The 24,244-nt window shown below is 44.8% G+C and overlaps 1 protein-coding gene across 1 annotated transcript in view; it reads right to left on the reverse strand.

Moving 5' to 3' along the window:
• Positions 1-24,244, reverse strand: part of LOC138294006 (carnosine synthase 1-like) — a 186,265-nt gene that overhangs the window by 133,732 nt on the left and 28,289 nt on the right. The window contains 3 exon segments of the mRNA XM_069233260.1: positions 3,376-3,445; positions 6,350-6,379; positions 7,236-7,402. Of these exon segments, the coding sequence (XP_069089361.1) occupies positions 3,376-3,445; positions 6,350-6,379; positions 7,236-7,402 (267 nt within the window).

Genomic DNA, 24,244 nt, shown 5'->3' on the forward strand with positions numbered 1-24,244 from the left:
CTTCCAATGAGTTCTGAATAATGTTTCAGGGATTATGGTATATAGTGAACCAGAGTCAACCATAAGCCTTACTTCATAATCATCTTTCTTGAAAACAGCTGTGGGCCTGCACGTCCTCCCTTTCTCTCCCGTTGCTTGTCAGTTGCTTTTCCTGCTGATCAGTGACCAAAATTCTATAGTCACAAGTTATATCTTTCACTTCCTCTACAATAGTTACCCTAGATTTCAAGTATTTGCTAATTTTACTACTCTCCCTACACATTCGCGCATAATGGCCCCTTCGTCCACACTTCCTACACTCATTTGTTGCAAAACACTTCTTTGAATCTGCCAAATGTTACATGCTCCCACAACAAGTACATTCTCTCCCTTTTGTCTTCGTAATTGTTGCAGTGTTTCCCAGCTTCCTGGATACTACATTAACTTCCCGTTCCATATTTGGACTGTCACTAATTATTGTCGTCACATCACTTGTCTTTTCTCTGTTTTTTCTAATTTGTTTATACCCCGCTGTGATTCCTCAATAATTTTGCCAATTCAATAGCATCCTTTCACGTAGGATCTTTTGCTGCCATAACCGCTCTTGAATTTTCCTTTCCTGACACTGCACAGTAAGTTGATCACATGTCAACTCTTCCGTCATAGCTCCAAACCGACATTTAATGGATAATTCTCTTAATATTGCTACAAATTCATCAGTTGTTTCATGGTGATTCTGAGGTTGTGTGTAAAATTTAAAACTTGCCATTACTAAGTTGACTTCCTTGGCAAATCTATTCTCTAACCCTTTAATGGCTTCTTTGAAAACATCATCCATTGGTTGCCCATTGGGGCCCAACGCCATGGGTAAATATTAAAAAATACGTTGTCCCTCACAACCCAGTGCACTCAACAATACAGCTTTTTTGTTGCGTTGAAGAAAATTCTGACCATCCAAAGCTATAATATATTTCTCTAACATTTCTACCCAATCTTTGCACCAAATGGCTGGCGGCCCTGGTTGTGGTAAAAATAAAGGTGGTGGCGAAATATTACCTTGGGACGCCACAAATCTAAACTAACCACCCTTGCAATGTCAAAACAGTCACTATTTGATATAATGAGCAGATCACGGAGTGACGTATACACAAACACTACAAATGGTTAAAATAACAACAGATCACCGAGTAAAATCTGCACAAAACATCATTAAACAATATGTCTACCAGTGTACAGATCACCACAAGATGGATCTGCCTTGACTACAACAGTCTCAAACACGTATATATGGTGTGCAAATCACCGAGTAAGATCTGCAGAAAACATCATTAAAACAATGTGTTTCCTAGTGTGCAGATCACTACAAGATGGCGCTAACTGCACGTTACAGATGCTGCGTTGCAGTGATGTATTGCGCTAGCTGCACATTCCCTCCTCCTTGCACGTCTTCTCTTCTTCTCACCAGATGCCCCCCCAGAGCTTCAGAATCCTCTAGCGCCGACAACCATTCCGAACAATATGCGCAAGCCTCATGCGCCGGCAACCGCTCCCCTGCCATTCCCCCCGTCCTTCTGGTGATACTCCAAAACCACCGATTCCATTCAGCAAATAGATCGCCGGATCTCTGCACCGTCTCCAACGCCCCCGAAAGATCAGGTGAGTCTCACGTGCACACTGGAAGTTCCCTGCGGCCAGGACAACCAGGCACCGGCCTCTCACTAAAAGAACCCCGTATTCAGTCACAGACCTGCTGCAAAATGCGCCTCCTGCAAGGATGAGCAGGTTCCCTTAAAGCTGCAGTCTTCAATCCTTACAAAAGCTTCACTGGGACCACCCAGGTCGTGTGCTGTTTAGAAGATAAACAGTTCAGTCGTCGCCAAAATGTTATGATGTCATCTCGTAATAAAGGGACTCCTTTGAGGGCATCTACCTTGTAGCTTTATTGGAAGTACACAACCTGGCGTCGACCCACACCTGGGAGAAGCTAGCAACTGACCTCCCTGGAATTTCACTCCACCCCCATTCTAAATAGAAACCCCATAGAAACCTTCCATTCCCATATTTAAAACATAACAATATCCATCACCGTTGTGAAGGAGTAACTACCGTGCCGAAGTCTAAATCAAGCCCTAAGTTTTAAAGATATAATAACAATAATCCCCGTATACCTGACATAGAATGTAACATTTTCTAGCTTTTGAAAGCAAGACTTTGCCAGGATTATCCCACCCATGAAATGCTCAGCAGTGAAATGGTATGATATATTTATTACTGTGAAAGTATTGCATTCATGAATTTCTTTTCCCGGCCCAATTCCTTAACTAAGATTTCCATTATTGGCAAAGACAGTAATCCTTTCATTATACAATTGGACAATTTTCATGATACAATTGAACAAGAACAAGAGATTTTCAGATATTTTTCATTATTTTGTTTGACCTCGCTGCCAAGAGGTAGGCCACAAAGATGGTGTCCAAACGTGTTATGAACTGGATGTTTCTGTGATTAGTCGCTCATGTCGTTGGACGTGAAGTCGTTTTTTGCCCTGTGGCTTTATGTGTCAGAGTATTGAAAGGATTGCCTCTGTGTCCTGTGTCAGCCCCCAGAACAAGTTACTAAGCATACCTTGGGGATGTTGTTGTCAGAGATGTGGTGACCTACAATGCGTATCCAAACATCGGCAATACCTAGCTTATATAAACAAATAAAAGTGGGTAGGGGAAGGCACAAAGATGACATGGAATTAGAGGGGGTGAACACAAAAAGCCATCCTACAAAATAACTTCAGACTTCACAGCAGCAGTGTAGGTTCAGGAAATCCATCTCATGGAATGCACAGCCAAGAATTGAGCCCTTTGGTAATCAGCAGATCAAATGTACCTGTCTCCAGACTACAAGAGCCTCTGCCCACTACCATCCTAGGATATTCTGACTCCATTCTTTCAAAGATAACTAGATTTCTTTTTAGGATGCATAATACCTAATGTATAAGACCCCTCTGAGTTTGCCAACATGGACATCCGCTCAGTGAAAAGCAAGGGGTAGTGGATGTGACATCATACACCCTGTGAACACAAGTAACATCATAAGAATAACTTCTTGACCACTGCTCATCTCCTCAGATGTGTTTATTTGCTTCTCATGGGTGAGGGGCAGGGAGTTTAAACAGAAGTAAACAAGGCTCTTTGAACCCTCTTTAGTTCTGTTCTTTGCCTCCCTGCCTTAAGTGTCCTGAGATTAAGAGTAGGGGTACCAAAGGAGTGTAGGGCACCAGGGGACAAGCAGTGTGTAGCAGATGATAAATCTGGTAATCCCTAATTGACGTCCATGAATACCAAATTGTAGTTGCCAAATTATGATTCATCTTCACAAACCAACAGATGCGTACAACCTCACCTTGCAAAGTTGGGGACGATCTCCCTCGGATCGGCAAACAACAGCGCAGATCCAAACCGTCAGGTCAGGTCTTGGGAATGAATTTCCTGGAATGGGCAAAAAAAAGAAAAAGAGGCAATGTGAAGAATGAAGAAGAACAAAGAGAAAAGAGGATACACAGGTAGACTGACAGACAGGTCCTGGTTTGGAGAAGGGTGGTAACAGGTCTTTTGCCAAAAAACAGTGGATGTTCATTCCAGCCTCCTCTGTTTTCCTATTAGAGATTAAGATTGATAAACATGATGGTGGATCCTTCACCTACCACCGGGTGGCAGGGACATTGTCGACAAAGCCTATGGAGTGACCACTGAATAACGGACAGCACTGTCATTTTCAGTGTTGCCTCAGTGCAAGTCTGCCACATCACAGAAAGCCATGCTGGTGTCCAAAGTGCACTGGGAGAAATGTCCCAGCACAGCGAGGGCACTCATATTGTGGGTTTATTTCCAGCCTCCTAATTTATTGGTACATTTCCACCATGCTGTAAGAGCAAGGTAGGCTTGATTCACAGTATGTTTCCGGCAGAGGAAGGTCTTAACTCTGTGGCAGGAATATACAGATAAGGTGAACTTTCCTTCAAAATTGTGGCAGAAGTGTTTCCACCCTAATGCCACAGATGACACTTCCAAACCAAAACCTTCAACTGAGGCTGAAAGTGATAGCAAGAGAGTTCCAAAAAATATAACAATGGAGAAGAAAGCGGTAAGGGGCAGGGAGGATAGGTGAGATAGAAGAGAATTGGCCATATATGTAGAGAAGAGAGATGAAAGGGGGTAGGTAGCTTGGAAACTAAAAAGTAAAAGGAAGATCAGGTAAGGAAGGAGAAGACCAGAGAATAGGAGAGAGAAATATGGATTGAAAGAAAAGTGTGGCTCCAAAAGCCTTTGTACTTAAAATGTATCCATGAGCAAAATTAGGAAAACGTGTTAATTTTGACCAGTGCACATACAGTGAAGCTTTGCAAATTCGTCCAACTTCGAAGGTGAACTCTGAACTTTTCCAACCCTTGCGAATCATGGCTTGAACTTGCAACCTAGCAAAGCCCATTTGATAATTGATAGACGGATACATTTGTAATCCCACTGAATGAAAGTGAAAGTGAAGTAACCAGTATAGGCCCCAATTATGAACTTGGATGTTAAATGTGGCGTTAAGAGCAGACATGGTACCCATATCTGCCTTCTTGCAACCTAGACAGAAACATGGGAGGTAACTGGTGTGAACAGTCACATCTAGTGATTCTGCAATCTTTCTTCAAAAGGCAGGAAAAGGTTTCCCAAAGTGTGTGATAATTTCTCTGAACTTCTTGGCATACTGGATGATCTTTCTGTGTCCCCACTATAACTACTGGCAATTAACCATCAATGTTTGTGATTATGCCAAAACCAAAATTTATCCTGTAACCTGAGTTCCAGCTCTTTTTGCAGCTTTTTGCAGCTCTGCACAGTTACCAACAACTTCATAATCAAGACCATGTAAGGTTGATTTTAAAAAGTGATCATGTCTAAACTATTTTCTGTGTTAAAGCTGTCGTGTTAGTAGAGCAGGGGCCCACACATGATTAGGTCGCAGCACTGGCACAGGCATTTCCAGATTGAGAGCCTAGATACCTCAAAACCCCTTTTATTTACCAAGTTGGTTGTGAGCGGCCTTCGGGTGTGTGCAGACATGTTATGTTGTGTCCTAGTGTCAGGTGATGTACAGCATACCTCAGCAACTCAAACAAAAAATGAACTAGATACTTTACTAAACTCTGTGACATAGTCTCAGCATCAATTGTCTCTAAATATCTGGCAAGGTTGGAGGTTGGACCTCAGTTGGTCTTATCCATGACCTTGCAGGGGCCCGTCCCCTCCAAAAGAGGACAAGTTGGTGGTGTTGGTTTTACTGGCTCATCGCTCTGCAGGTCTGCAGGGCTGGGGGTAAGAGCCTTTTGCTGGGGTCCCAGGAAGTGTGTGGGATCTACATGCCCTTTCCCCCTGTGGCTTTCATCATACTGTTATGTGGCCTCCTCCTGGGGCTGGATGGAATTATTCCTTTGCACATCCTTAGTCATAGTTCTGTTGCCCTGCCAGTCTGTCCCTATTGTCTCATGTCTGGCCACGATAATCAATGGGCACACTCAGACAGCTTTCGAAAAGTTATTAGAAGCACAATTTCCACGACAGTGGGGGTGAGTCAAAAAGACATTTAGGTAATGATCTGTAGCCCGCTAAGTTTTATAGTTCTGTTCCTATCCTCAGCATCTTATTCAATGTGTCCATAAATTATTTTGACTCTTAGGGCCACCTTGGGGTGATCTTCAAGTGAGTGAGACCTAGTTTGTTCCTGTATGCTACAAAGTCACTCCTTAAAATAATGTTCAGTTGTATATCTTCACTGATTTATGCTGTATGCTTTCTCTAGTTTTTGTTGGACTTGCTCAACATTGATCACCAGCATTTGCTTCCAAAGGTGAGTGCACAGAATTCTGCAGTGAGAGCCGACTAAGGATGTTGCAGGCTCTGGACTACCAGACTTCTGACACAAAAGGCAATTGCTTCTTCCACCTGGTTGTCCGCGTCTGGGTACCAGAGTTTCTCTCAAAGTCAGGCTTTGGTCTTGAAGATCCTTTGGTGGCCCTTGCGTGCAAGATAAATCATGTGGTCTCTGACACATAGGGGTTGTTGCTTTCACAGTTTCTCATCCTGCAGGTATTGGACCATAAAACTTTCAGTGCCAATTGGAGGCAAGTGTCTTCTGTAATAGCATTTGTGAGGTCTCAAATGGATATTGCTTTTGTGCATGCTGACTGGACCACCCATCTGATATGTCCCTCTGCATCAACATGTAGTAGCTTCTGGAGTTTAATGGGGTGTTAAGAGAGGAAGTTGGGTTGTTCATCACAGCATGGGTGGTATGTTATGCTGAACGTATGCCTCCATAGCTACAATACCCTATGCTTGGTGGTGAGGGATGGGGTATTCTCGAAAATAAGTTTATTTGTGGTTTTAGTCAGTGGCTATTCTAAATTCATTTCCATACAAGTAATGATGGGAATTGGTGCAGCCCCATTTCATGGCCAGCACATCTTAATGGATCTTGCAATATCAAGTCTGTTATGGCCTGGGCAGTCTCATATCGCCAAAGCACTGTCTTTGTGAGCTGAAGAAACCAGCTTCTCTGCTGCATTCTGTTGGGCTCCTTTGTTGTGCGTGGGTGTTGCCGTACACATGATCTTTTCCACACTTCGACCTTTCTGACTTAGAACATGTTGCCGCAACTATTCTCCTGTTAGGGTGCTGTCAGTGAATGATGGGCTGGGTTAGTGTATGCTCTGTGTAGGTGACTAGTTGCCTTGTCGCCAGTGTAGTGTGGGTAGGTTGAGCAGGTTCACACAGGTCCTTCGGTTGCAGTGCTGGTGAAGATATTACACTAAATTGTATTCTGCAGATTGAGCCTTGAGCTCCTCCCTGCTCCTGTTATTTGTCCCTCTTTGCTTCACACAGCATTTGGGTGTATGCGGCTATGTTCCATTATACTGCAGCGCCAGGAGGCACACTGCAAAAGCACGCCAATTGGGTGTTTGTGATTGTGAGTGAAATATATGTTTCCTTTACTTTGTGGCCATGTGATTTTGTTTTCTTTACAATTAAAAAGAAGCACTTTTGAGGAACATTATTGACAGTTAAAGCTATAGAATGCATCTGTAACTGCTTGTGTCACTCAGTTTCAGGGATGCAGGATGCCAAATAGTCGGCGCCCTAATCCAGTGCCAAACGTGTTGCATTGCTCTTACCCTGGAAGGCAGCCGGTGTCTCCATAGTGGGTGCCCGCTCTACAGGAAGGGAAGGGCAGGGCAGACTGCCTCCAACAGGATACTCTCTCCTTCCTCCAGCTTCTGCAGCAGGAACTTGACTGCTAGGAGGATGCCAGGGAGGTCACAGCTGGGGTGAAAGGATGTCATGCATGTCTCATTCCATCGGTAGCTGGCAGCCACCACTGCCACCTGCAGGGAAGACGCACATTAACTTTAGCAATGAATTGTTGGAAGGGTAGTGTGACAAAGTGGCCTTTTTGCAAGGTCACATCTATTTTTGTGCTGAGTTATATTACTGGTTTTTAGTCTCTGCACACTGGGGCACTGCTGTTTAGTGCCCAGTATAAGTGCTTTAGTAAATAAAACATGCAGTTATCATCAAATCCATAATTTTCAATGAGGCAATTTTTTACTGTGCGGAAATGCACTGTGGTATTATAAGTTAAAGGTCACCTATGGACTGCAGCACTGTTTGGGACATCCATTGTTGCAATAAAGGAAATTATATATTCAGGCCTACCTTTGTAGCCTGACTGCTGCATTGTAAAGCCCTCAGTGCAACGTGCCAAAACAACCTTTTTTAACACGTGAAAACCTCACTTTTAAATATTAGTAAGTCAACCGCTGTAGCCCACAAGGTAGGCTCCATGGCATTTAAAAGTGGGACATGTATAAAATGAACATTACCATGTGTGAGAAATTGTGTTATTGGTTGGTGGGGGGGGGGGTTATTATCCCTTCTCAAGCAACAACCACAATCCTTGTCAAGGTGAAACACAAACGGTATTAACATGTGCTTAACCCTCTGGTAGCTTGGCACAAAAGCAGTCAGGCGTAACTTAGAGGCACTGTGTTTTCTAATGCAGCAATGGAACAGTATGAAAGTGAAAACAGAACACAAGAAAAATCCTACACTAATTTAAAAGAATAGAGAACATTTTAATTAAGAAAATGAGAGCAAAACTAAAAAAATGTAATCAGCTTAATCAGAGTTATGAAGATATTAATTAAAAAAGGTGCCTAAAAGATCGAAACTCCAACCACAAATACATCCAGTCGAGCGTGACCGGGGCAAAGTTGAAAGTTCCAGTCAACCACAGTGGAGCACGGTCCAGATACAAAGAGTGGATTAGGGCCGGTCTCTGCTTTCCTTTGGACTTAGAAGAATCTTTGAAGAAAAATGTCTGCAAAGGTAAAGTTCAGTGGGGTAAGGCAGTGGTGGTGGCAGGGGTGGACGGTGGTGTCCGAGGAGGAAGCATTGTCATCGGGGAGTCACTGGACAAAGTTATGGTGAACATTTTTATGTTTGGACTTTGTCACCTTTTTGGAAATTGAAAGTCTCCAGTGGGGGGAAGCTGCAGGCTGTAGCGCACGAGGGCACAACAAGGCTGGACACCCCTTCCAAGAAGACCTCTGAACTGATTTTCCTGATGTGGAGAAAAACACAGCAGTGGCTACTGAGAAGTCAGGCAGAGAAGTAGTGCACTGCAGTGAGATTGTCAAGCAGTTATTTTCTGGTCTCGTTTTGGTTTTCAGGCCATCTAAGTTCCAGCGTTGGTTTTTGGCTGTGTGGCTGTGTAGGTGTAAATATTGGGCCCTCAAACCAATTCTGGTTCTTGAATTCCCCCCACTCCCTCTGCCTTGGCTCTTAGAGGTCTTGGGTGACAAAAGACTGGTGTCAAGTTCTTTATGAGCACGCAGAGGCAGCTCCTTTGAAATGTGAGGGGGCGGAGAGCAGCTCCCACCTTCCCATCCTGGTAGGATGGCCCATTCTGCTTACTCTAGCCCCCGTTTGTCTAACTGTCTGGGAGGAATACACAAAGGCCAGCTACACCTAGTCATGTGACCCAGGATACAGGCTGCAGTCACCAAATGGTTAGGAAAAGATAATGGTACCTTTCTAAAAGTGGCATTTTCAAAATTGCTGCTTAAAATCCAACTTTGTCATTAAATAGTATTTTAAATTACAATTAGTTTGAGTCCAGCCTTGATGTTTCTATTAGTTCTCAATCAAATGCACTTATTAAATGTAAGAGGGTAACCCAATGTTATCCTGTGGGAGATGTAGGCCTTACTGTAGTTAATAACCAGTTTAGGATTTTTTCACTGTCAGGACATGTACAACCTAAAAGTGCATGTCCAGCTTTTTAAACACACTGCACCCTCCCCTATGGGCTATTTAGGGCCTACCGTAGAGGTGACTTGTTTGTAGTCTTTGTAAAAGGGTTATTTTGCCAAGTGAAATTGGCAGTTTAACTTTGCACACAGGCTGATGTGGCAGATCTGAGACATGTTCTAAAGGGCTACTTCACTGGGTGGCACAATAGGTGTTGCAGGGTCATTAGTAGCATTGAATTTACGGCCCTAGCTACATGTAGTAGCATTCTACTAGGGACTTATAAATAAATTAATTTTGCCAATTGGGTGTATTCCAATTAAATGATGTTTGTGGGATAGAACACAAGCACTTTAGGACTGGTAACGTGTGCAGAGTCATAAGCCCAACAAAAGCTAATTTTAGCAAACAGGAGAGGAGGAGGCAAACAGTTTCAGGGAAGACCATATCAAAGGCTGACAGATCTAACACCATGTACCTACCATTTAATACACTGACTGAAACTTACATCCCAGCCATGCACTGTTTATGACCTCATGTGTTACATCAGTATTGACATGTTGAATGACATAACTGATAACATCACAGATAACATCTCAAATTATGTGACTGACTTCACTGATGACTTCAGTGATAATATAATTTAATTATACTAAACCTCTGCCATTAGTCATGAATCATGGAGTTAGGAACTAGGCAGGCCAGTCTTTTCCCCAATTATCTCTGACCAACCAACCCCCAATGCACATAACCTTTGGCAACATGTTGCAAAGACTGACAACTGAGTTTGAGGTTTCCGCTAGGCCCTACAGCCAATCCCCTGCAGTTGGTTAACACACACTACACACAGTCCTCAGCTGTACACAAGAGGTTAACCTTAGGGCCACACTTATCCTTGGCTAAAGCGTCTCTGGATGGCTCACCCTTACCTTGCACATCCTTGAGCCATGAGCAGAAGCATGATCTTCAGCGAAGTCCTGCACCCAGCCATTCACAACTAATAAACCTCTGCTCTACAAAAATTTTGCTGTAGTGCTGGTTTATGACTATATAAATGGCCATGCACCAAGCCCCCCACAGGTGGGTAATCCCTGATGCACACAACCTTTGCTCATAGATGGTTTGCAACAGGCATTGACTTTAAGCCAGAACTTTCATTGAAATATCTCTCAACAGCCATCACCAGCCGCACATGCTTTATTTTGTGCAACAGTGAAAATGCTGTCATGTTTGACTCTCATTACACTAAATGAGACCGCTGGATTTAGATGGCAGTACCACCAGGCTGTGGGGAACCAAGTCCAAATTTACTCCCTGTGACAACTGTCGGCCTAACCCTTCCAGCCAGCTAGCAGTACCTCACCAGCACCTAAAAGTGGTGGCGATTTGTAGTAGCTGTGCGTATGACATTCTGAATTCTCAGGGAAATGGTGGTGCAACAGATCTCATCCATTTCTCTCAGGTACATTTGTCTCACACATGCAAAGAGAAATAGAAGCAGAAATCAGTTCAATATATTTTATTGAGTCAACTGCATTCTAGATAAAATAGCATGTACTGCAATGATTAGGATGATAAAAGAGAATAATAGCAATGCGGTGACAAGGAAAGTGAAACATAAAAAAGTCCAACTGTAGTGTCAGAATGCTATTGGTTAGAATTTCTACCTATGCCACTAAGGTACTACTAGAGCACAGCAGTGTTAGTCCTAATCCGCCCTTCAGTTTCCCTAGGAAGACACCACCCACTATACTTGAATATGATAATAGTGAAGAGGACTGTTGGTCTTCTGAGAGTCCTTTCTCATGTAAATGGGCCAGAATGCCCGAGTAAAAGGAATGAAAACCGTTTCTGTTCTGAAAGAATATGAGCTAAAGGAAAATAAAACATCACCACAGAAGAGAGCTGCTGCTCAGCAAATAAAATGAATTGTTACTAGGCTAAAGAGCACAAGCTGCAGGCCTATGGCTAAAATAATGTGCCCATAAAAAAAGCTACTAAAATAACCTCATGACACTGCCTGCAGTCAAACATTCCCAGGTCCAATCCTTGTTGCATGAAGTATTCAGTTTATGCAACAAGGGTTGCTTCCTTGGTCTAATCTATGTTCAATCCATACACCCACTCCTACTGACAGTAATTCTGCGATGTATATGACCATAGTCTCTATTTCTTTCAAAAAGCTTTTTAGAATAATATGAACAGCAGTATCATTGTCGCCACTGGCTTGTTATAGTTAGGATCGTGTTTCCATAGGAAATGCCTTTTTGTGCTGCCGATAATTTTGGTTCCATTCGACAAATCTTCACAACAAAATGCTACCCTTTGCCTATTTGCTGCATGGAAAGCTTCCAGGTGATCAAACAGCGGCCAAGAAGAAGGGTATGTCCCAAAATGTGTTTTGCCCTTTTATTTTTCCATAGGAACTTTAGACACAGCTACAGTGTGCACAGCTAAATGGATTTACACTGAATTTGGCAGAATGCTAGATCTTGGTCCAGAAAGAGTGCTTTTTATGGTTTGGTGTGAATTTTTTCAGTAGTTTTTGAGCAATTAAGACTCAAAAACGTTGTATATTTCACGCTGCGGAGGATCTGCAACTGATTCTCAGATCCACTCACTCAACAACATGTTGTGATTGGCTGGCTGAATTCAACCTGAAGGAAAAGTCCCTTGATTTGTCACATTGGCCACCAGGGGATGGGGTCCCTGGTGCCTCTCAGAGGAAAGGGGAGGGGTAGGCCAGATGTCCCCCTCCTCAATAAAAGAAAATAATGTGCCTTGGCCCTCTGGGCTCTGGCTCACCCACTGGGGTTTAAGGATAAGCACAGAGCCAGTTGTTGTTTCTTTTTTAATTTTGTCTGAGACCTGCTCTGCAAATTTGCATCAGAATTTAAAAAATAAATGTTTAGGCCTAGGCAGTACCCCTTTGGGACCCCACCAGCATAGCTATGAGGTCAGGGTATCTGTACCCTACCCCCTATGTATTTTTCTTGCTTTTTTCTTAGAACTCGGGATTGGGTCCAGAATCCTAGGATGGCTGCCACCACTTCCTGGTTTATGTGGTGGCAGCCAATCAGATCTGTCGGGTCTGCAGCATGATATATATACAATTTATTTAACCTTAATTTCTCCAAAACTACTGAACAGACTTAAATAAAAAAAAACAATAGGCACTCTCTTTTTGGACCAAGATCTAGCTTTCTGTCAAATTTGGTGTAAATCTGTTTATCGGTTTAGACTATAGCTGTGTCTAATGTTCCTATGGAAAAATGAATGGGGAAAACATGTTTTGGGACCCACCCTTTTTCTCGACCCCATTTGACTGATCACCCCAAAACTTTCAATATGCAAACTAGTCAAAAAGTAGCATTTTTTGGAAAGTTTTGTGGAGATTCATTAATTGACCCCAAACTTTTTAGTTAACACAAAGAAGCCATTTCCTATGGAAACACTATCCTAACTAAAACTACCTAGCGGTTACTGCCACTGGGTAATACATTTATATATCTCTGTATGTATGCACACACAAAAAAACACTTAGATACATATATAGTTGGTCAAAGATGAAGCATACCACAAATTTTGGATGAGACTTTGCCGTCCAATTTCTTTGATATTCTTCCCATAGGAGTACATTGCCTTCAATACTCATTCTGGTTGAGAAGCTACTCAGTAAGGTTGCATGATTTGAATTACGAAAACAGAAATCATGTATAGAAGCACTAGTAGTCAGCAATCTCTTCCATCTATTACTGTGAGCATGTCATCAGTAATGTGAAGTGTGGCTGATTCTGTGCTATGTTTCTCCAGACTGAAATTAGTTAAGGAGATTATTATTGCTTAATGTCACATTCGAACCTCTAGACTGGGATGATCTCAGGTCCGCAGACGAGGAGGATCGAGCTTGGTCTATCCCCGCCCTGTCCATTCCACCCATCAAGAGAGGGACGCAGGTTGCTGTCCAAGTTAAGTCACTGACCATGGAATTTGGGCTCAGGGCGTTAAATGGCAGAACCAAATCAGACACCAAAGGCCATCACACATTCAACAAAACCAACCACACCAGCAGAATCGACTACTCTCTATTCGACATAAGATTATGGCCCCTAGTCATCGATATGACGATTGTTGAAAGAACTGAAAGTGATCATAATCCTCTCTCTGTTCACACGTTAGCTTTGGGTGACCTCTCGCCCATGATTAACTCCTCAGTAGCAGCACCAGAGGGTATCAGCCTGGCTAACGACAAACGACACCTAAAGTGGGACAAGATTGTGGCTCGGCCCGCACTCATCAACGCAGCCAATAACACCCTAAAGACTACATTAATGAACCTAGAGGTGGGTCCCGCAATCCCCTATAAGGAAATAAGTTTAATCCACACCTCATGCTTCAGGGATATTGCAGCCCACTTCTTAGTATCCCCAGCCTATGATGGCAGGAGACCCATAGGTAGGCACCGCTGGTTCAATAAAATGTGTCTGTCCCTAAATAAGCGCTTAATCCAAGCTATTAAATCCAAGGATGCCACTGCCATCCGCCTAGCTAGAAAGTCTTACAAGTCAGCCATACGCAAAGCCAAGCATGACCAAGATGATAAGTGGTGGACAGCACTTAGTGACGCTGACCGCGAGAGGAACTGTAGTCTGTTCTGGTCCCTGGCCGCGCGAGGCCCAGAAAGCAGTGGATTGGACATTACAACCAACATTGCCCGAAGGACTGGGTAGATCATTTTAGCAGGCTGTACTCCCATGACCATGACAGCCCCACTCCTGTCCGCATGGACTCCTGCCTAAATACTTCTTTAGCACCCACCACTGAAGTACCCCAGTTGTTCTCTCAAAGTGACATAACTTACTCCCTAGGCACCATAAAACGCGGCAGGGCGCCTGGCTCGGATGGTGTCCCAGCAGACCTGTTCTCAACCGACATAGCATCCTGGTCAAGATACCTCACCATCATAGCGAACGCTATAGCATCTGGGGCGCCTATCCCAGAGTCCTGGAAAGGGGCTATTGTTATCCCAATCTTTAAAAAGGGCGACAGATCACTTCCCTGCAACTATAGACCAATTAGTCTAATTGACTGTGTGCAAAAAGTCTCTGCCACTGCCTCTTGGGAAAGATCGAAGACTGGATGACCGAGCATGATATCCTTAGTCCCCTCCAAGCTGGTTTCCGGAAGAAAATATCTACCACTGATCAAGCCCTTCCTATTTTTATACTGGAAAACAGTGCTTATTGGCAAAGGGAGCCTTTATGTAGCTTTTGTGGATCTAAAGTCTGCTTTTGACCTAGTACCTCGCAACAAGCTATGGGACACTCTCTCCCGAATGGGAATCCCGGAGCATATCCTAGCAATATTGATACGGCTCCACGAGGACAACTACGCACGAGTTAGGTGGGACAACAAGGGTCAACTAACTGATAGAATCCATGTATCAAGGGGTGTGCGGCAATGGTGTGTCCTCGCCCCGACCCTTTTCTCTCTGTATATCAATGAAATCGTCCCTTCCCTGCTTAGAGTGGAGGCTGACGCACCATCACTTGGCACACAAAAAATCCCTGTCTTGCTCTTTGCAGATGATACTCTCTTGATATCCAAGACCCCTAGTGGACTAAGGAAACTCCTAACGTGTTTTGAGAAATTCTGCTCAACGCGGGGACTTGAAATCAATGCCTCTAAAACAAAACTTAATCCCCATAGATCTTTTAGAGGGAAGTTTACACTAGAGGGCACCACACTTGAGAAGGTGGGCATTTTTAGCTACCTGGGTATAACATTGACTGACAACATGTCTTGGAAATCACACATAGGAAAGCAAGCCTTAAAACTAAAGCAAACAACAGGGGTACTATAAAAAAACTTCCACCTCTCATACACAAAACCAATTCGCCCAGCAATACAGATATACGAAGCCCAGGCTGTGACCTCAGCTCTTCATGGGGCCGAACTATGGGGTTATGCTAAAATCCAAGACATAACTATCGCAGAGAACAACTTCCTGAGAAACCTTGTGTCCCTTCCGCCAAGCACTCCACTGTTCCCCCTTTTTAAGGATCTTGGTATAAAACGCATCGGTCATAAAGCCCGCCTACGCCCTCTCCTGTACTGGCACGTCTCTGGACTACTCCAGAGCTTGAAACCTTTACTGAAGCCCTCCAGGTTATTTTAAAAGCTTATCACCTTCACAGCATCCCCTGGCTTCGATACATCAAGGGGTCACTTTACTCATTCGGGCTCAGTGAACTCTGGAATTCAGCAACCACCTCCGTCTTTCCCTCGAAAAGCGAACTAAAGAAACTATATTGGCAAATTGCAGATCACGAAGATATAGGGGCCGCACTTCACACTACATTTTCCTGTGACTTTGTTAACTTAAAAGAGACATCCAAGTATGAGGCTTTTTGGGACATAATCACGGTCCCAAGGGAAAGGAAACTGTACTTTCAACTCCGCATTGGAACATTACCATTAAGACTTTTCACCAGCCGCTGGTCACACAAAGAATCAACCGCCTGTCCAGCCTGCAAAGCCCCCGTCGAGAATCTCCCTCACGTCCTTTTTGTCTGCCCCGCGTACACCGCCTCATGTAGGAAATGGCTGGCCCCGGCATGTAGACTGCTGGGCGTCCGCAGCTCTGAAATAGCCCTGCGAATCCTCAGATCAGACACTAGGCCAACACTAGTGATCGCCATTGTCAAGTTCCTCGGAGCTAGCTGGTTTGTCAGAGGGAAATTCTTATCTGTTTAATGATTCCAACTAGACTGTCCCATTGCACTGTGTGAGTGTATTTTATCTTTATTCCATTTTTATCATTTTATGTATTGTTATATTTATTACCTTGTGTATTTATTTGTATTTATTGCTGCTATGCGCTTTTATGGCTCTTGTAGCCGAAATAAAGTTTCTTTGACTATTGCTAACATTTGTAGTGAGTTGAGTTATTATTGATTTCTGAATGTCTTTTGCCAAAAAATGATAGAATTGTCTCTGGCTGTCAAGGTTTCGGGTCAGGAGCAGGTGGGGAGGGGATCACAGAGACAATGAAGCACAATTAGATCTTCCCAGACCAATGTAAGAGAATCAGACCAGCATCTGATCATTCCCCCTTCAGTCACAAAATCACATGATTCAGAAAAGTAAAGGACTACAGGCTATGGAAGCCTGGGCTGTGGTATTTGAAGAACACTTGGTGGTTAATTGCAGCAGGGTTGGAACATCCTGGGTTGGATATTCAATTTTGGACCATTTGTAAAGAATTAATTCTTAAACAGGCAACATTTCCTGGTTGTATTGGCTCTCGCATAATTTGTCCACTCAAACTTATGTCCTTTTCTCTTTCCGGGTTCCCTCTTGAGCTAAAGTGTAGATATATATATATATTTTGTCCACCATTCCTCCGTTACAGTACAATCTTCTGCTCTTTGGCGCTGTGAGGATCAGGGCTGGTATCCTGGTTGATGTTTGGCCTCCAACCACCAATAGTGCCCTGGATCAGCAAAAGCTGCTTTCCACATATCGATTAACTCTTCTCCACACCAGTTCATTTTTGGTAAAACTTATCCACTGACTTGACTGTTGGCTTGTACTTAATTTAGAGCACCCACATCTGCGGCCTGAGGTCACAACTACATAGCAGACCACTAACAGAGTTCAGACTGTTCCGCGTATTCCTCAAAATGCAGCACCCTAGCAAGTGCTCCTCTGTCTTCTTTTCCCTTTCCCTATTTTCTCCATCTATTTTTGGGGAGGTGTACGGGTTCTCACTAACTTCGGAGAGACTCTTTGAAGGTGGGGAATGCTCAGTAGAACTACATCCCCAGCCACCGCATGACACTGGTCCAATGTTCAAAAGATTTTCAGGGTTTAAGTCCTGTTTCTTATTGTGCTACTTGCTCTGATTTAAGCACACCTGGGAAGGCGCCTTCCATCAATTTCTTACATGTCTTTTGAATGTGGAAATGTGGAGGAGTCTTTGATTTAACTTCTTTTGTATGTTCTGTATTTTCAGTGCAAAAGCTTTCACTATCTCCTGTTAGAGGGAAATCTGTTAATAAAATAAAACAAATCATTTTGACACAATAATATAAGTTTAATCGATTTTCAGCTGGGAACAACAGGCAGTCTCACATAGAAGCCATGACTGAAGTTCAAAGTTCTGGTTCAAACACCAGTAGCATTTATACTGTAAAAACCACAAAAAACTGTGGTCAAGAGTTCAGCATTTACGTAAGCAACTACAAGCAGTACAGATAAGGTAATGAGGTGCCTCTGGAAAGAAGCACATGCACTTGTTGACGTCATGGGTGGGTAAGTTACACTGACGTCATTCACCATATCTATCTTTCTGCACAACAAGAGATTATGGTGGTCATTCTGACCCCGGCGGTCTCAGACCGCCTGGGCCAGGGTCGGCGGGAGCACCGCCGACAGACCGGCGGTGCCCCGCAGGGCATTCTGACCGCGGCGCTTTGGCCGCGGTCAGTGCAGGAAAACCGGCGGTCTCCCGCCAGTTTTCCGCTGCCCGTCAGAATCCTCCAAGGCGGCGCAGCATGCTGCGCCGCCTTGGGGATTCTGACACCCCCTACCGCCATCCTGTTCCTGGCGGTTCGCCCGCCAGGAACAGGATGGCGGTAGGGGGTGTCGCGGGGCCCCTGGGGGCCCCTGCAGTGCCCATGCCAATGGCATGGGCACTGCAGGGGCCCCCGTAAGAGGGCCCCGCTTGTATTTCACTGTCTGCATAGCAGACAGTGAAATACGCGACGGGTGCAGTAGCACCCGTCGCACCTTCCCACTCCGCCGGCTCGATTACGAGCCGGCTTCATGGTGGGAAGGTCGTTTTCCCCTGGGCTGGCGGGCGGCCTTTTGAAGGCCGCCCGCCAGCCCAGGGGAAAACTCAAAATACCCGCCGCAGTCTTCCGACCGCGGTACGGTATTTTGGCGGCTCCCGCCGGGCGCGCGGTGACCGCGCCCGGCGGGAGTCAGAATGACCCCCTATATGTTGCGTGCTGCTCATGGTAGCCCTTCCTTGCAAATACTTATCTGACCTTTACACAGTTCCCCTTAACACAATATGAATGACTTGTGGTTTTTAGGACACCTGTGCTAAGGAAGGATACACCCTTCTGTTCCACCCTGTTCATGCTAAGTGAACATTTTGAAAGCAACAGTTGGTGCAGCTTTAAAGAAAAACTCTCATTCTAATTTAGCTTGGGCCTCTTGTGTGTTTCAGCACAGCTAACTTAACAATGCAGCATGTGTATAAGTTTCCTAAGTAATAAGTGTTTGTTTGTCCTAAATATGACCTGCCTTTTCTATTGATCCCACAGTCTGTCTTTTTTTAACATGTCATGTATTAAGCCTTTCACTACTTACATTGGTTTACAACTATCTAGCCTAAAATGTTTGTATTGGGATTTGGGAACTTTTGTTTGTTTGTATGTGATGTATTCCTATTCTTCCTACATCACTCCACAGTTTTGAAACTGAATTATGAATCATGAATTGAGTTAGAGCATAATTTAATGATTTGGAGGCAGCTTTAGTGTTGGTGCCCAGGGCTCTGCTTAGATGCTCACAGCCGATTCTATTAAATGTAAGCACGCCAAATGCCAAGGCAGTGCAGTACTAAATCCATCTCAGTCCTCTTTAATCCACTGCCAGAAACACTCTGCCCCCTTATCTCACTTTTGAAGCTTCTTGCTTTCCCTCTTTATGATGGTTTTCCTGTCTTCCTCTTTTTCCTTCTTCCCTGTTTATGTGTTTTTCCCTGCCTTGCTCACAATACATGTCTGATAAGAAAAAAAAATAAGTGCTGTTCCCCAAAAATAAGTGCTGCAACACACTGTGTCACTTAGAACCAAGCGTTATACAGCTGATGAGCCCATAACAAGGGCGAAACCGGACCTAGGTGTCCTGTGTTCTGATTCAGGGAGGACCTAGTTTGGCAGTTCAGATTGAACTGTTTCAATTGGAGCAAGGTCAAGACTGATTTACATATAGCTGGGTCCAAACTGTGGTGGCATGGTGTGCAAAATAATGATGGATTGGGATGCAGCCCTGAGTAATTACCAGTGGATGAGATTAATTCAAGCATTCCATCCATCACCTTTTGTATACTGTAGTATGCCTACTAAGTGGGACAGGCATGCCCAGATGTGGGTCCCATGCACATTGTCACTTGAACTAAACTATACCTGGTTGATGAACCCATAACAAGGGTGAAATTGGTAGTTGGTTGTTTGCGTTCTGGTTCATGGAAGACCTGGCTTGGCAGTTCAGCATGGACTTGTCCCCATTGGAGAAGGGTAAAGACTGATTCGCATACAGCACGGTCCAAACTAAGGTGGCATGGTGTGCAAAATAAAAATGAATTGAGATGGAGCCGCAAGTAGCTGCCAGTGGATGAGTTTATGTCAAGCATTCCAGCAATATTTTTTTGTATTCTGTATTATGTTGCCCTAAGTGGGACGGGTATGCCCAAATGTGGGTCTCCTGCGCACTACAACCAAGCTATACCCAGCTGATGAGCCCATAACAAGGGTAAAACTGGTCCTGGGTTGCTTGTGTTCCAGTTCAGGGAAGTCCTGGCTTGACAGTTAGAGCTGGGCTGTTGCCCTTGGAGCATGGGGAAGACTGATTTGCATATAGCTGGGTCCAAATTAAGGTGGAATGGTGTGTAAAATAATGATGCATTGTGATGCAGCATCAAGTAATTACCAGTGGGTGAGATTAATTCAAGCCATCAAGCCCATCACTTTGCGTATACTGTAGTATGTCACCCTAAGTGGGACGGGTATGCCCAGATATGGGTCCTGTGCACCCTGTGTCACTGGAGCCAAGTTGGCTGACAAGCCCATAACAAGGGTGTAACCGGTCCTAGGTTGTTTGTGTTCTGGTTCAGGGAGGACCTGGCTGGCCAGTTTGGGCTGGACTATTTGCATTGGAGCAGGGTCAAGATTGATTAGCATACAGCTGGGTCCAGACTGAAGTGGCATGGTGTGTAAAGTAACAGTGGATTGTGATGCAGACCTGAGTTATTACCAGTGGCTGAGATTAATTCAAGCATTCAATCCATCACTTTTTGTATACTGTACTATGTCACCCTAAGTGGGACGGGTATGCTCAGACGTGGCTCCCGTGCACATAGTGTCACTGGAACCAAACTATACCCCACAGAAGAGCCCATAACAAGGGTGAAACCGGTCTGGGGTTGCTTGTGTTCTGGTTGAGGGAGGACCTGGCCTTGCAGTTCAGGCTGTACCTTTCTCGTTGGAGCAGAGTCAAGACTGATTTGCATACAGCTGGGTCCAAACTAAGGTGGCATGGTTTGTAATGTAACTATGGATTGGGATGCTGCTTAAATTATTAGAAGTGGCTGAGATTAATTCAATCATTTCATCCATCACTTTTTGTATACTGTGGTGCCCCACACCGACAAACACTGGCTCACTTTAAGCACTGGGAAGAGGACATTTGAGCAGGTATTCTTTTTCTGTTCCCATACAGCTTGTAAGACAGTTTCTGATTTTGAAATCTTCCACTTTTTTCTAACTTCCTGATTACGCTTTGCTAACGTTTAACTCATTGTCATTCCAAGATTCAAGCAGTTTTTCAGTTCTTTTTTTGAGAGAAAGTGTAGCTCGTTAATTAATAATGTTCGTTGCTGATTCTAGGTGGTGGTTATTTGTTGTAATCAATTCTGTTTCCTTTCTGCTGAGATGCCTCCGTGAATCTTTCTTACGTGTCTTTTCAGCATCTTGCTGGAATTTTGATAAGTTTTTGATAGAATCATTGTTTTGGGTTTTGAGAATAGAATCGTAGTGTAATTTATATAGTTGACAATAAGATGGTCTAAGACTTTGTTGTATTTTAGATGTGCAAGGCTCAGTCCCAAGGTGTTACCTTTTTGTGTTGTGAAGGTAATCAATGTGAGACTTTATCCTGGTCGCATAGTTTATTTAGTTTCCTGGTAAAAAGGCTCTTTTCAGTCTTTCAACGTTTGTTTAGGGCACCTAAACATAGTGGCATAGTGTTGAGACACACTATTTTTTGTCAAATATTTTTATTTTCAGGAGGCAGATAACGTGACCCTAAAAACATCAAATGTTCGTAAATCAGTACATGTATTTCACCAAAAAGTATAAATAAATAAATAACAGTACCCCCATGACAGGCCACAGACACCGAATCCTATAAGTGAGCATTGTGACAAGTATTGTCTCTCCCCGTCTAAAAACACCCCAAACCATGTGTGTAGGAGGCTGGCCTGGCTTGTAGTGGGTACCCAGGGGTACTTACACCTTGCACCAGGTCCAGGTATCCCTTATTAGTGTAGAGGGGTGTCTAGCAGCTTAGGCTGATAGAAAAGGTAGCTTAGCAGAGCAGCTTAGGCTGAACTAGGAGACGTGTGAAGCTCCTACAGTTCCACTAGTGTCATATGCACAATATCATAAGAAAACACAATACACAGATATACTAAAAATAAAGGTACTTTATATTTATGACAATATGCCAAAGTATCTCAGTGAGTACCCTCAGTATGAGGATAGCAAATATACACAAGATATATGTACACAATACCAAAATATGCAGTAATAGTAATAGAAAACAGTGCAAACAATGTATAGTCACAATAGAATGCAATGGGGGCACATAGGGATAGGGGCAACACAAACCATATACTCTAGAAGTGGAATGCGAACCACGAATGGACCCCAAACCTATGTGACCTTGTAGAGGGTCGCTGGGACTGTAAGAAAACAGTGAGGGTTAGAAAAATAGCCCACCCCAAGACCCTGAAAAGTGGGTGCAAAGTGCACCTAAGTTCCCCAAAGAGCACAGAAGTCGGGATAGGGGAATTCTGCAAGAAAGACAAACACCAGTAATGCAACAACAATGGATTTCCAGACAAGAGTACCTGTGGAACAAGGGGACCAAGTCCAAAAGTCACGATCAAGTCGGGAGTGGGCAGATGCCCAAGAAATGCCAGCTGTGGGTGCAAAGAAGCTGCCACCGGATGGTAGAAGCTGTGGATTCTGCAAGAACGACAAGGGCTAGAAACTTCCCCTTTGGAGGATGGATGTCCCACGTTGTGAAGAGTCGTGCAGAGGTGTTTCTGTGCAGAAAGACCGCAAACAAGCCTTGCTAGCTGCAAGGGTCGCGTTTAGGGTTTTTGGATGCTGCTGTGGCCCAGGAGGGACGAGGATGTCGCCAATTGTGTGAGGAGACAGAGGGGGCGTCCAGCAAGACAAGGAGTCCACTCAGAAGCAAGCAGCACCCGCAGACGTGCTGGAACAGGCACTATGAAGTGGAGTGAACCGGAGCTCACCCGAAGTCACAAAGGAAGGTCCCACGACGCCGGAGGACAATTCAGGAGGTCGTGCACTGCAGGTTAGAGTGCCGGGGACCCAGGCTTGGCTGTGCACAAAGGAAGTCCTGGAAGAGTGCACAGGAGCCGGAGTAGCTGCAAAACATGCGGTTCCCAGCAATGCAGTCTAGCGTGGGGAGGCAAGGACTTACCTCCACCAAACTTGGACTGAAGGGTCACTGGACTGTGGGAGTCACTTGGACAGAGTTGCTGAGTTCAAAGGACCTCGCTCGTCGTGCTGAGAGGAGACCCAGAGGACCAGTGATGCAGTTCTTTGGTGCCTGCGGTTGCAGGGGGAAGATTCCGTCGACCCACAGGGATTTCTTCGGAGCTTCTAGTGCAGAGAGGAGGCTGTCTACCCCCACAGCATGCACCACCAGGAAAACAGTCGAGAAGGTGGCAGGATCAGCGTTACAAGGTCGCAGTAGTCGTCTTTGCTACTTTGTTGCAGTTTTGCAGGCTTCCAGCGCAGTCAGCAGTCGATTCCTTGGCAGAAGGTGAAGAGAGAGATGCAGAGGAACTCTGATGAGCTCTTGCATTCGTTATCTAAAGAATTCCCCAAAGCAGAGACCCTAAATAGCCAGAAAAGGAGGTTTGGCTACCTAGGAGAGAGGATAGGCTAGCAACACCTGAAGGAGCCTATCAGAAGGAGTCTCTGACGTCACCTGCTGGCCCTGGCCACTCAGAGTAGTCCAGTGTGCCAGCAGCACCTCTGTTTCCAAGATGGCAGAGGTCTGGAGCACACTGGAGGAGCTCTGGGCACCTCCCAGGGGAGGTGCAGGTCAGGGGAGTGGTCACTCCCCTTTCCTTTGTCCAGTTTCGCGCCAGAGCAGGGCTGGGGGATCCCTGAACCGGTGTAGACTGGCTTATGCAGAAATGGGCACCATCTGTGCCCATGAAAGCATTTCCAGAGGCTGGGGGAGGCTACTCCTCCCCAGCCCTGACACCTTTTTCCAAAGGGAGAGGGTGTAACACCCTCTCTCTGAGGAAGTCCTTTGTTCTGCCTTCCTGGGCCAAGCCTGGCTGGACCCCAGGAGGGCAGAAACCTGTCTGAGGGGTTGGCAGCAGCAGCAGCTGCAGTGAAACCCCGGGAAAGGTAGTTTGGCAGTACCCGGGTCTGTGCTAGAGACCCGTGGGATCATGGGATTGTCTCACCAATGCCAGGATGGCATTGGGGGGGCAATTCCATGATCTTAGACATGTTACATGGCCATATTCGGAGTTACCATTGTGAAGCTATACATAGGTAGTGACCTATGTATAGTGCACGCGTGTAATGGTGTCCCCGCACTCACAAAGTCCGGGGAATTTGCCCTGAACAATGTGGGGGCACCTTGGCTAGTGCCAGGGTGCCCACACACTAAGTAACTTAGCACCCAACCTTTACCAGGTAAAGGTTAGACATATAGGTGACTTATAAGTTACTTAAGTGCAGTGTTAAATGGCTGTGAAATAACGTGGACGTTATTTCACTCAGGCTGCAGTGTCAGGCCTGTGTAAGAATTGTCAGAGCTCCCTATGGGTGGCACAAGAAATTCTG

The sequence above is a fragment of the Pleurodeles waltl genome, chromosome 4_2 (assembly GCF_031143425.1).
Source record: "Pleurodeles waltl isolate 20211129_DDA chromosome 4_2, aPleWal1.hap1.20221129, whole genome shotgun sequence".
NCBI lineage: Eukaryota > Metazoa > Chordata > Amphibia > Caudata > Salamandridae > Pleurodeles > Pleurodeles waltl.